This window comes from Ipomoea nil, unplaced genomic scaffold (genome assembly GCF_001879475.1).
Source record: "Ipomoea nil cultivar Tokyo-kokei standard unplaced genomic scaffold, Asagao_1.1 scaffold1334, whole genome shotgun sequence".
Taxonomy (NCBI): domain Eukaryota; kingdom Viridiplantae; phylum Streptophyta; class Magnoliopsida; order Solanales; family Convolvulaceae; genus Ipomoea; species Ipomoea nil.
This window is the reverse complement of record NW_017617762.1, coordinates 871244-885404: the sequence shown is the minus strand read 5'-3', so window position 1 is coordinate 885404 and position 14161 is coordinate 871244. Positions and strand designations below refer to the sequence as shown.

The window sequence follows — 14161 nt, the reverse complement described above, 5'->3', positions numbered from 1 at the left end:
AAAAGAACAAGAGAAAAAAAATAAAAAATACTGGTTAGTTTGCATGGGCGAACACTCAATTAATGATGAAGAAATCGCGGCTCCAAATTGCAACGGTGATGATCCAAGAAAATAGGAAACCAATTTGGCCAAGGATTATACATGCGTTCACACTTAAAAAAAATAGAAAAAGACACTATTATCCCACTTTAACAAAAAAGATCAATCCATGTCATCTCAAAAACTCAAATCTGGACCATCCAAATAAAAAAACAAACGCACAAGATTAGTCCTCACGTCCTCACCTAAGATTAGGTCCTCACCTGATCCGGATTCTATATATATATATATATATATATATATATATATATATATATATATATATATATATATATATATATATATATATATATATATATATATATATATATATATATATATATATATATATATATATATATATGGCTTCTAAAAAGTGTTTTCAATAGGATTTGAACCATGCTCCTCTTGACTTATACTCCGAGCAAGCCCCCTACCATCTTTGCCATTTACACAAGTGCACACAAAATAAATATACCGTACCATTAATAAACTAGACTGGTATGTTTAGTTAATGGGTTGAGAATCAATTAAAATCATATATTGTTAGCGTTTGGTTGACTACTTTAATTTTAAAATACAACTATATATGAGATTTGATTTGATTACCAGGCCCCTTCAATTAAAAACTTCATTCCGATCTCTAATTAAAAACGGGTATCAATATATTCCATCTTATTGCTAATACTAATATGATTTTTTGTAACATGGTATCAGAGCCAGTACGATAATTTTTCGCTCCGTTGTCGTTCCGTTCTGACTAGCGCGTGAGGCTCATCCAACGATTGGAAAATATTTTGGTCAACATGTTCCTAGGTCGCCTAAGTCCGTTTGCCATGGTTATGGACTTACTTTGGACCATTGCCTTTTGTTCTACGGTCAGTTTGTCTTGTTTTAGTGCTATCTCGTTTTGTGTTTTGATTCTGTCTCGTTATGATCCTATATCGTTTTGTTGTTTCGTTTTGTAGTTGTCTCGTTTTATGCTTTGATGCTGTCAATTTTGAGCTTAGAGCCTCAGCCTGCTTCTGTCAGTGGTCATTGCGTGATTATGTAGGTCTCTACTTGTCTTTACTACATAGATGAGATCGAGTGAGCCCATGTTTTATTGAGGCAAATGTAATACGGTCTCTCTTGGCCTAAATGTATTTAGGGTGAAGTGTATCGTTACAGAATTGATTCGGGCAGTAGCAGACTAGCAGCCCAATAAATAAGCGCGGAGCTTTTCACTCTAACTTTAACTTTTACATAGCTCAAATTTACAAAACACAATGTCACTTTTCAACTTTCTCGGAAGAACTCCATCTACGAGCCGCCCCCACCCCCGCGCTTCCTCTGTTTCGTTCACCTCTCTTGCCTCTGCCTCGCATCGTAATCTTGCACTCCAAGCTACCTACATTCCACCGTTAATGCCGGTGGAACAATCCGGCGGCAGACCTCTTGTCCCCGTCGGAAATGGCGTCTCCAACATTAGCCTCCTATCGTATGTAGTATGTTCAGTTCGGAAGCCTCAACCTACAGGGCAGAGGAGGCATCTAATTTATAGGGGACGCCCTATTAAGCGTCAACGACCGGATTTTTATCGTGGGTGCGACACCGACTGTAGCAGTGGAGGACATTATTGTCCTAACTACTTATGTCGTGCAAGAAGGAATGGTGTTCATGGTGACGGGCGAAAGAATGAACTTCCATGAGGGGACACTGGTCTATGATGCTACGACGGTGAACCTTTTGAGCTTAGAGCCTCAACCTGCTCTTGTTGGTGGTCATTGCGTGATTATGTAGGTCTCTACTTGTCGCATAGATGAGATTGAGTGAGCCCAGGTTTTATTGAGGCAAATGTAATACGGTCTCTCTTGGCCTAAATGTATTTACCGACCTTTTGTTAGTTATATATGAATATCATATTTAATGGCTATATATTGTGTTATAGAATATATATTTGATATATAGAATCTCTATATATTAGGCAGTTGTAGGGATTTAGGTAGGTAGGACATATGGAAACTTGTTTCCTATTTGTAGTCTTCTAGCTCCTTTTGCTAGTAAAGATACTTCCCTTTTGCTAGTAAATAATTTGTGTCCTCCAGTTTGGAATTTGTCTTCTTTATCTTGTGTGTTCAAGCTTGTTCGGTCCACTTTGTGTTCATAATAAGATAAATAATAATAATAACAACATTATTCACACACCCCCTCAAGCACAAGGGTGGTGTGTAGCCACATTGTGCTTGTCACGAAGAGCCACGAACCGCGGTCCTGGAAGCGGTTTGGTGAAGATATCTGCGAGCTGATCCTTCGTAGAGACGAAATTGACAATAAAATCACCTGCAGCAACTTTGTCTCTGACAAAGTGGAAATCAATTTCCACATGCTTGGTCCGGGCGTGAAAAACAGGATTCGCACAAAGATAAGTAGCACCTAAGTTGTCACACCATAGGGTGGCAGGATCCCCAGAGTGCAACCCTAGTTCACGAAGTAGTGACACAATCCACATGACCTCGGCAGAGACATCAGCTAAGGCTTTATACTCGGCTTCAGTCGAAGAGCAGGCTACCGTGCGCTGTTTCCTGGAGAGCCACGAAATCATATTAGACCCCAAGAATACGGCATACCCACTAGTACTCTTCCTGTCCACGGGGCATCCAGCCCAATCCGAGTCTGAAAAAGCATGAATTGCGAAGGAGGTGGACGCAGACAGACGTAACTCGTAATCCAAGGTGCCCTTGACATAGCGTAGAACCCGCTTCAATAGTCCCCAATGATCTGTTGTGGGTGCGTGCATGAACTGACAAAGGCGATTTACGGCATAGGAGAGATCTGGACGTGTGATCGTGAGATATTGTAAAGCCCCAACTAAGCGCCTGTACTGCGTGGGGTTCTCGTACGGTTGATCTGAGGGCGAAACGGCTTGTGTAACAGCCGCTGGAGTTGTTAGAGATTTGCAATCTGTCATACCTGCCCGATTTAGAAGATCATTCATATAGCAGCGTTATGAAAGCACAAGACCGCCCTCCCGCTTCAATGTTTCAATGCCAAGAAAGAATCTTAGAGTGCCAAGATCCCGAATCTTGAAAGTAATAGATAGACCCCGTAGTAAAGCATCTATTAACGGAGCGTCATCACCCATCATGATGATATCATCCACATAGACTAAGAGAAACACCCAGGATGCCCCAGACTTGTAGTGAAACAACGAGACATCAGTCTTGGAGGGAGAGAAACCAGCTGAAATCAAGTAGTCATGCAGCCTCTTGAACCAAGCTCGAGGTGCCTGCTTGAGGCTGTACAGAGAGCGCTGCAAGTGGCAAACATAGTCAGGGTGGGCCGGGTCTTCATACCCGGGAGGCTGCTTCATGTAAACAGTTTCCTCCAAATGCCCATTTAAGAAGGCGTTGTGTACGTCCAACTGACATAAAGTCCACCCCCTTGACACGGCTATAGAAAATAATAAGCGAACCGTTGTCGGTTTGACCACGGGACTGAAAGTGTCGAAGAAATCTTCCCCAGCCACTTGATTGAATCCTTTGGCTACGAGTCGAGCTTTGTAGCGCTCGATTGATCCTTAGCGGTGCGTTTGGTACGAAAAACCCATTTGCACCCAATGACGTTCATATCCGGTGTAGCCGGGATAAGTTTCCAAGTGCTATTATGGATCAAGGTATTGAATTCCTGGTCCATGGCATCTCGCCACTGTGGATGACCAACTGCCTGTGAATAACATGTCGGATCTGTGGTGATATTTAAAGCATGAAAAGGCTCGTTAGTACCACGAGTCATGTGACGAAGTCGCATGACATGACCCCTGTCAAGCGTCGGTTGCGCACGGGTGCGCTTCCGTCTAGCCGGGACCGTAGCAGGTGCTTCAAGCGCCAAAGGCGATGGGTCCTGTGCCAAAGGAGTAGGGTTTGATGATGATGGTGTAACACACGGCATGGGGTTTGTTACCACACCATGTGGTATAATCGGCCCGGCGGCCCATGGTGCCTGAGTAGGAACCGCTTGTGTCTGGCCCTGTGTTTCTGAAAAGGGAAAACAAGATTCGTCAAATCGGACATGACGACAGATATAGACTTTCCCTGTTGTGAGATCCATGCACCTATACCCCCTAAAGGACGGAGGATATCCTAGGAAGACACAGGGTGCAGAGCGGTACTCTATCTTGTGCCGATTATAAGGCCTGAGATAGGGATAACACCGGCACCCGAAAACTCTTAAAAACGTGTATGGAGGAGACACTTTGTGTAACCGACCGTAGGGAGTTTCGAAGTTTATGGCTGATGAGGGTAGATAGTTGATGAGACATGCAGCCGTTTCAAAGGCATAGTCCCAGTATTGTAAGGGGACAGAGGCTTCGGCAAGGAGTGATAACCCGGTCTCAACAATATGTCGATTGCGGCGTTCCACCCTGCCGTTTTGTTCATGTGTGCATGCACACGACTGCCTATGTATTATGCCAAGAGAGTGGAAAGTTTTATGTAACTTTTGGTACTCACCCCCTAAGTCTGATTGAATAGCTTTGATAGAACGTGAAAACTGGCGTTCTACCATAACACGGAAGGACTCGAAAATTTTATAAATATCTGATTTTTGCTTTAAAGGATAAAACCAGCAAAATCGGGAATGATCATCAACAGACAATAAGAAATAACGGAAACCCAAAGAAGAAATAACGGGGGCGGGTCCCCAAATGTTAGTGTACAGCAAATCTAACACATTTTGACTAGATAATGTTACCCTATCTAATGGAAAACGCGATGATTTTCCAAGATGGCAAGCTGCACACGACCCCGACGCCTTAGATTTATTTTTGGTAACGAGACAATTTTGAAGGACACGATTTTGGACTTGGTTATGTGGATGACCCAACCTGCGATGCCACACCCCGGGAGTGGCCCGGGAGCTTATGAACGCAAAATGTGATTGTGACACCGGAAGCTTGTACAATCCGCCCGCGACAATAGTGTCGCCTTGGTGACGGAATCCTTCACAAAAAAACAATTTTTGTGAAATTCGAAGTAAACGTTATTTTCAGTTTCAAACCGGTGTACAGATAATAGAGGAACTGACAGTTTGGGTACAAGTAAAATATTAGACATAGACAGAGATTTAAACTGAGTAGGAATAGATGCATGGCCCACTCGCGAGACAGTCAAACCTGCGCCGTTCCCGACTCGTAAAACATCGCTGCCTGTGTACTCTTCAGATTGCGACATCATCGCAGAATCCGATGTAGCGTGGGCTGTGGCCCCGGTGTCCGGGAACCATGAACCGACTGCCGTGGAGGAGTTGCCATCGCCGGCTACAACGAGATTGGCCTGTGGCGCCGGCGGCTGAGTTGTGTATCACTTAAAGCAATAAACTGCAGTATGCCCATGTGAGCGGCATATTTGGCATCGGGGAGCACCACCTCGGCCACGGCCTCCACCGCCACGCCCACGCCCTTGTCTACCACGGTTCTGCCCACCGCGGTTGTGACCTCCAGCATGATCGCCTCCGGACTGGTGGCGTCCTCGGCCAGCGAAGAAGGCCGCCGGTGAACTTGCAGCGCCTCCTTCGGTGTTGGGGCCGGGTAATCGTCGGAGTAGATAAACTCCTGTGCTTGGAGATAATCCGAAAGCTGAGAGATGGAGACCGGTGTTCCGGTGACTGTGAGAGACGACGCCATCGCCCGAAATTCTGGCCGCAACCCCCTGAAGACATACATATTTTGTTCGTCCAGAGAAAGAGGGCGGCCGGCCAACGCGAGTGCCTCCACGATCAGCTATGCTTTGCTGAGGTATTCCGCCGGAGAGCTATTACCTTGACGCAGGGATTGAAACTGACCCAATAGATTGAGGCATCTCGCCCGGGAAGACGACCCCAACGCGGCTGTGATTGCCTCCCACACCTCACGGGAAGTGCTCCGACCAACTGCCAGGTACATGACTTCATCTGACAGTGAGGAGATGAGGAGCGACATGATAGATTGGTCTTTCTGCACCCACGCTTAGAACGCAGGGTTGGGACCGGTGGTGGCAGCAGTCGGTGTCATCGCAGTGCCGGAGTCGCCGGAGGATGGAGGGATGGCGATCGTGGGTGGTGGACACGGGGTTTCACCATCCACAAACCCGAGCAATCCTTGTCCTCTGAGAAAGGGAACGAGCTGCGTTCTCCAGAATAAGAAATTGCAGGAGTTGAGCTTGATGGATATAAAATGATGTGCTGATGAGAGAGTGTTTGGGGTGGTGGCCGGAGTAGAAACGGTGGCGGCAGTCACTGTTCTCTCGAAAGAATTAGTCGACATAGTCGATCGGGGAAGGAGAGAAAAAATAGGAAAAGGACCATTGGCTTTTGATACCAGATGAGAGTAATTGTTTCATTCAGTTCAGAAGAGATAAGAATTACAGTGCTATATGAAATAGAAAGCTGAAATAACTCCTATCTAAAAGGGTTACCACAGGAGACTAAACCAAACTAGATAATAATAATAATAATAATAATAATAATAATAATAATAATAATAATAATAATAATAATAATAATAATAATAATAATAATAATAATAATAATAATAATAATAATAACAACAATAACAATAACAATAACAATAACAATAACAATAACAATAATAATAACAATAATAATAATAATAATAATAATAATAATAATAATAATAATAATAATAATAATAATAATAATAATAATAATAATAATAATAACAACAACAACATTATTCACACTACCTACCTAAAACCCTAAACTGCCTAATATATCGAGATTCTATATATCAAATATATATTCCATAACATTCCCCCTCAAGTTGGAGCATATATTTTAATAATGCCCAACTTGTTACACAAATGAGTGATAACCCAAAATAACTAAATAACAAATAACTCAAGTCCATTTAGGACATTCCTTTGAAACGAAAGCATTGAACGCCACCAATCCCACAAACAACGGGTGAACACACAGTGACCAAACAAGCTTGAGATTGAATAATCATACTCCCCCTTCAACGAAAGCTTCGAACGCCACGAATCCCACGAACAATGGGTGAACACAAAGTGACCGAACAAGCTTGAGATTAGATAAAATTGGAACTAGAAGACTACGAATAGGAAACAAGTTTCCATATATCCTACCTACCTAAATCCCTACAACTACCTAATATATAGAGATTCTATATATCAAATATATATTTCATAACACTCCCCCTCAAGTTGGAGCAAAAACACAACAGAATATCTTAAACACAAATACATAAATATGCACAAAACACCAAATAACGATGTACAATAAATATGTATTGGAAACAACGAAAATACACACCTGGAGAATCCATAGCCCCAAACGCACGAAAAAAAAAAAAAAAAGCAAAAAAAATGATGAGTCAATAGTGTTTGACAAAACACAAAGTAACAAAACTGAAATCAATGAATTAGGAAAACAATATAAAAAGACACGGTAAATCACCTAGGGAATCAAAAGTAAAAACATGCAAATCATCCAAAATAAAATAAACAAATAAAGGTAAAAAAAAAAAAAAAATACAAAGACTAAACAACCCCTAACTAAAGTGGCGGCAATAATGAAAAAAATCATCACAAAAATAAACCATAAAACAAGAGCCATAGATCTAACTAAAATCAAGAGTCAATATTTGTCTGAAACATGACCTCATTTGATCCTCTATCTATATATATGTGTGTGTGTGTCACTGCTATTTGTTTTAAAGTTTTCCGTTTACCCGAATCGAACCGAACCGAACTAAAGTACCGATCGATACTCAGTTTAAGAAAACCGATTGGTTCGGTTCGGTCAAAAAACTGATCAATTTTTTTTAATAATAAATATATAATGTATTAAATATCCAAGGTTATGTTTGAACCCTTAACCATTAAGTTATTAGAAATTAAAAGTTTTAATCATTAATCTATAAACACATTTGTATTAATACTTACATTTGTATGCTAATAAAGGTATACATTTTCATTAAAACTACATTCTTGTTAGACAAAAGTACACCGTTATAACACCGTTACTATTAATTTTAACTTTCATAACTGTATCATTATTATCATATACCTATATCTATGATTTTTTTTTTCTATTCTTTAATTATTATTTTATTAAAATCATTATATAATTATTGTTGATTATATTTTAATTAAACTTCTATGAATGATATATATATATATATATATATATATATATATATATATATATATATATATATATATATATATATATATATATATATATATATATATATATATATATATATATATAGAGAGAGAGAGAGAGAGAGAGAGAGAGGGGCACGCACAACGTACCAATATATGTGAGCGGGTACTAGATTAGTATTATAAATATTTTATTTATTTATTGTAAAAATAAAGTATAAATTATATCCAAATTGTTTACCTTATTAATAAATAAAATGCTAGTATTATATATAAATATTATAATAATTAATAATTTCACCTCCAGATCCTCATATCTCAACTCTAAGTGGTAAGTCCCAAATTTGGTGCTTTAATAATTCTTATTTTTCAAATATTAACTATGTAGCTTGTCATCAACAAAACACTCCAAGTGAGCCAACTGAACAATCGATCAGGCAAAAAAAGGAACATTCAAATAGTGGACTCCCACCAAAACCGAATCGAATACAGAACCGAAACCAAACTTTTTTAAACCGAACCAAACTCTATTGTTAAACGAAATGGTTTAATTTTTTTAAAATCGAAACGGAAACCCGAAATGCCCACCACTATTTTGAATGGTTATTTCATTAGTATTCCTTAAACCAATCAAATACTAAAATAAAACTTTTAGAAATATATTCCTTGCGAGGAATTACTTCTACATGTAAATGTCACCTATTTTTGGGCTTGATAAACAAAAATCTGGAAATCTAATAAAGCTAAAACGTTTTCAATTTTTCAAATGATATTATGGACAACACACTGCGGACACTTGTCTGCTGTTATCTTGTACAATGAATCAAGAAACATTTATTTCTAGGATATTACAATACAAGTTGGAAAAAAAAAAAAAAAAAAAAAAAAAAAAACAATTAAAGAAAGTTGCAGTTACTGATTACAACCATCACTTACATATCTCAAGAATACACTATTCATGGACAAACAACCAATCTACCTCTACTAATACTCAAAATCACATATCAATGGCCCAAGGTAAGAAAGTGCCACTATAATCAAAGGCCTTACTATCATAAGAGTTATTATTCCTAATCCCTTGATTACTACCCTCCTCAAAGCTGGAAGATGAAGTAAGTACTTTTCCAGCCATCTGAATGATATTCTCAATCTCCCTCACCACCTCCCCCATTGAAGGCCTCTCTGCTGCAGATTCTCGTACACAACTCATGGCCAAGTTGATAAACTTTTGCAGGCCATCAGGGTCTCTATGAGGTGTGAGAACCCGATCTACCACCTGATCGAGTTTGCTGCTGTCCTTTTGATCGTCCATTGCTTCGGACACCACTCTCACTATGTGCTTTCCTCGTTCTATGGGTGGCCTCGCAGTTATAAGCTCTAGTAGGACCACCCCGTAGCTGTATACATCACTTCTATCCGTCAGCTGTTGTGTCATGTAGTATTCAGGGTCCAGGTATCCCTATACACAAGTTTTGAAAATGTGAATCATCTGTGTTGAGCATATAATATATATATAGACATAAATGTGCAATTCAACTATCAGCTTAGGCTTTTAGTTGAGATGGAGCACATCCTTCAATTTGGTATTAGAGCCCAATTCCCCGGCTACCGGGTGCTAGACTTGGCCTATACCGGCCTCCACCCAACAATTCCCCCTCCCAACACCAACCATTTAACTAGACTTGGCCTTTACCGGCCTCAGTCCAACAATTCCCCCTCCCAGCACCAACCAGTCTTAAATGCCGGTGCTGGATTTAGCGTTTTACCGACATCCGCCCAACAACCCCCCGGCCACCAGGTGCTAGACTTGGCCTTTACCGGCCTCCGCCCAACAATTCCCCCTCCCAGCACCAACCAGTCTTAAATGCCGGTGCTAGATTTAGCCTTTTACCAGCATCCGCCCAACAACCCCCGGCCACCAGGTGCTAGACTTGGCCTTTACCGGCCTCCACCCAACACATTTTAACTACATTTTAGTAATAAAGTTTTTCAGGATGTTTACTTTACACGTACCAATGTGCCTTTGACTTGGGTGCTGACATGCCCCTTGCCAGCATCTCCCAAAAGTTTCGAAAGGCCAAAATCTGCAACTTTAGCATTCAAGTTGTCATCAAGTAAAATGTTGTTGGACTTAACATCTCTGTGTATGATGGGAGGATCAGCAAGCTCATGTAAATATGCCAAGCCTCTGGCTGCATCGAGGGCTATTTTCAGTCTCCTCATCCAATCCAATTGGATACCGGACTTTCCTGTATGCACATCACACACTTATTAGTTCTGTTTCTCTCGAAATCACAGACAAATGAACGGTTCAAGTACGTTTTAGTATCAGAAAATTGATTTACCTGAAAGGCTTTCCCTTAAAGTACCATTAGGAATGTACTCATAAACCAGCATTTGTTCACCTTGCTCATAACAGAATCCCACAAGGTTGACCACATTCTTATGGTGAATTCTGGACAAAAGCTCGATTTCTGTTTTGAACTCTAATGCTCCCTGCATTGACCCCTGCTGAGCTCGTTTGATGGCAACTAACTCCCTTGTAGCAAGAAGTCCTTTGTAAACCTGCTAAAGCTACTCATATGAGTCCAAACATTTTTTTTCAGACACAATGCATACAAATGTGTTGTTATTCTTATTATTATCATTCTTTCTTTAGATGAAGACGAAGGTGGACTTCCTCCTCCACAATTAAATGGGGTTAAGATTTGGGAAAATGAGCATTTGCAGTACCTTCCCATAACCCCCAACTCCAATGCAATTGGCATCCGAAAAGTTGTCTGTGCATTTCCGTGTCTCTTCAAATGAGAGCCACCTTGCTCCTTTGAGTTGTGGAACGCTACCACTCTTATCAGGATTCCAGGAGGCTGCATTTGTGTTAAATATAAAGATTGAATTAAGATCCGAGTATACAAGCTAAAGAGTCGTCTTCCTTGATTGAGAATTGATATTTACCAAAAGGGTTGTTCTTTCCAGTAGCTCTATTTGCCCTTGACCTCTGGCGAAAAGCATAGACTGCAATACAGACTAGTAACACAACAAAAACAGAAGCGCCTACTGCGACTCCGATAATGATGCCAGTATGTGATGACTTTTTGGATCCTGTAATAAGGGAAAGTTACAGATATAGAGTAAACTACAAATATTATACAACTGTTCGCTTAGCTCACTGGTTCAGTAGGCAGTATTTGGGAGAAGAGACCAAGTGTAGGAATTATGCTCAAAGTGGGCAGATCCCTTGTGTGCACCGGCATTTGGCCCTGTGTGGGGATTATGCCCAAATGCTCTGTCAGACAGGGGTGTGGGGGGTCCTTGGGAAAGATTTTATTCCACTTTTGGTCTCTTGACTATAGTGTCATTTCTACTTTTTGTCCTTGACTTCGATTTTTTCCACATCTAGTTGATTTTTAAAATTGTTGAACTTTTAATCTAAAATGACCAAAATGCCCTTAAATATAGTAAGGTGAGGTTTGGTGAAATTTTCACGAAATGAGGGCATTTTGGGTATTTAGGACTATAAGTTGAACGATTTTAAAACTCGAGAACTACAAATGGAACAAATCAAAGTTGAGAACTAAAAGTGGAAATGTGATCAGAACTAAAACAAACTCTTGTATAAGACATTGGATGCTTTGAATCAGGAAAAACAAATAACAAAAAGTTGTGGCTCTGGAGTTCACTTAATATGCTCATACCTCCGAAACAGCAATACTCGTCAGCTTTGTAGAAGAAGGGTCCAAAATATTCAACATCGAAAGGTTGACGGTTGAGCAGGAAACCAACATCTGAATATCCAGTTCTGTTGAAAGTATCTTGCCCCGAAGGAAAGATTTGCACTCTGAACGTGAGGTATTGATAAACATCAATGGTTGGATCAGTAACAGAAACTGAATCCACAGGTAATCCACGGGATAGGAATGCAGCCATCAAAGAGCCATTAAGGGATCTAAAATAAGTCGAGTTCTCAAAGTTTGAGAAGGAAAAGGAGAAAAAGTGCAGAGTTCCCGTTTGTGGATTTGAACACTTGCAATTGGGACTTTGTATTTTGCCTGAACCACAATTTAAGTTTGGACAGTTCCCTGATGATAACAATGGATTGTTGTTGTTCTTCTGAACAATACAATAGTTTTCTTTTGCTTCATTTCCCTTGCAAATGGGATTCCCAGTAAGCCTGCAAGATGTAAACGAATATTACCTTCCAAACTAAGGAATTGTAAAAGGTAAAAAGATCATAAAGTGATTAAATAATCTTGCTTACACCATCGTCATATTGTAATTGTTTTTCTGTTCAAAATCGACGATGGAATTATTCTGCAAATCAACGGTCAAATTTTTGGGGTAGCTGCTGCCTATGTCCAAGGTTCCGCTGAGATTATTGTTGGATAATACTCTGTAATAAAAATAAAAAGGCACATCAGATTCCCGAATTATCGCCCAATGAACCATTGCTTTCCTCTGAGCAATATATATCTCAACTCTTAAGATCTGTTCCCCTTATCTTCCCATGCTAAAAAGTGGAAATTGTGTTAACAAAAATGACACTTACACTGTCTCCAATTGAGGAAGGCTAAAGAAACCAACTGGGATTTTGCCTTGAAGTGTTGTGTTCACCATATGTCTGTTATAGCACATTTAGCAAAAAATGATTTAAAAAGAAAAGGCAAAAGGAGTATTGTTCATGTCACACACGCACTGCTGACAGAGGGAAAGAGAGAATACACTGTTGTTAATGACAGGAGGCTTGAAAGCCATCGAGGAATCTCTGAGGCGTCAAAACTATTATTGCTCATGTCCCTGCAAAACCCATAAAAGCAAATGGATCAGACTTCAAAGAGCCCCCTGTTAAGAGTTCCACATTGAAAATATGAGAGAACATATGGGTTTATAAGGCCATGAGTTAGACTAGCTAATTGATTGGATTCAGTTTTTTTAGTGTGGTTTAGGCCATGTGCATTATAGCCCAGTTGGATGACCTTAGCACAATCTTAAATTATAACATGGTATTAGAGCTTGTTCGGGAAGCATTTGCAACTTACAAATAGTGAAGGGTGTTCATGGATGATAGGTTAGGAAGAGGTCCTGTCAGATTGTTATTAGACAAGTACCTGCAGCAAAGAAGAATACATATTACCAAAGATAAGACTAAATGCAAATGAACCCATAAGTTTATCTTCAATCTGCTTACAGCTCATTTAAACCCGTAAGGTTATTGAGGTTATCCGGAACAGATCCATTTAGTGCATTTGAATCAAGTCGTCTGTTAACATACAGTGGATAATGATGTCAAAACCCAAGGAAAGCATACACAAGTATTAGTATCTGCAAATAAGGCAGAGATACTCACACAACTTCTAAAGTCCGCACAAGTCCAAGACTTGGAGGTATTTCGCCACGCAGCTGATTGTGATCAAGAATCCTAAACATAAACAAAAAAACATCAGTATGCTTCATGATGTTTAGGATGTTTTTAACTGTGCGCATATGTTTGTGTTGGGTGGAGGCCAGTAACAAGCCAAGTCCATCAATTGGTGGCTAGGGGGATTGTCGGGCAGAGGCCGATGAAGGGCCAAGTCCAACACCCTGCCTCTCGAAAATGTGATGGCGGTCAGTTGCGCCTTCGCTACTAACTATAGCTTTTGGCGTAGTGGTAAGCGTTTGATCCTAACAATTTGTGTATATATATGTATGTATATTTGTATGTATCCTTGATCAAGACACCCTTGTAAAGCATTCCATTCTAGTAGGATGTGACAATAACCACATCTCGTTTTAGGAACATAATATAAATCAAAATAACATCTTACTTATCCAGTAAAAATACTTACACATGTATTAGCTTCATGTTGGGACGGAAGAGTTTTTCTGGGATGCGGCCAGAGAGCTGATTCTGGGACAAATGGCTGCACGAGAAGTATAGACAA

General features: G+C 40.1%; 1 protein-coding gene across 2 annotated transcripts in view; it reads right to left on the bottom strand.

The window, feature by feature from the left end:
• Positions 1-14161, bottom strand: part of LOC109185596 (probable leucine-rich repeat receptor-like protein kinase At5g49770) — a 73727-nt gene that overhangs the window by 57184 nt on the left and 2382 nt on the right. Inside the window, exons 7-19 of one of the 2 annotated variants that reach the window (XM_019335530.1) lie at positions 14066-14140; positions 13585-13656; positions 13426-13497; positions 13277-13345; positions 12960-13034; positions 12787-12858; positions 12499-12630; positions 11936-12411; positions 11196-11342; positions 10974-11107; positions 10586-10805; positions 10254-10489; positions 9373-9699 (exon numbers count right to left, since the gene is read on the bottom strand). In XM_019335530.1, the coding sequence (XP_019191075.1) occupies positions 9373-9699; positions 10254-10489; positions 10586-10805; positions 10974-11107; positions 11196-11342; positions 11936-12411; positions 12499-12630; positions 12787-12858; positions 12960-13034; positions 13277-13345; positions 13426-13497; positions 13585-13656; positions 14066-14140 (2107 nt within the window). Of the gene's footprint in view, positions 1-8998; positions 9700-10253; positions 10490-10585; positions 10806-10973; positions 11108-11195; positions 11343-11935; positions 12412-12498; positions 12631-12786; positions 12859-12959; positions 13035-13276; positions 13346-13425; positions 13498-13584; positions 13657-14065; positions 14141-14161 lie in introns of those variants that run through there. The other variant, XM_019335529.1, reaches the window with a different exon arrangement.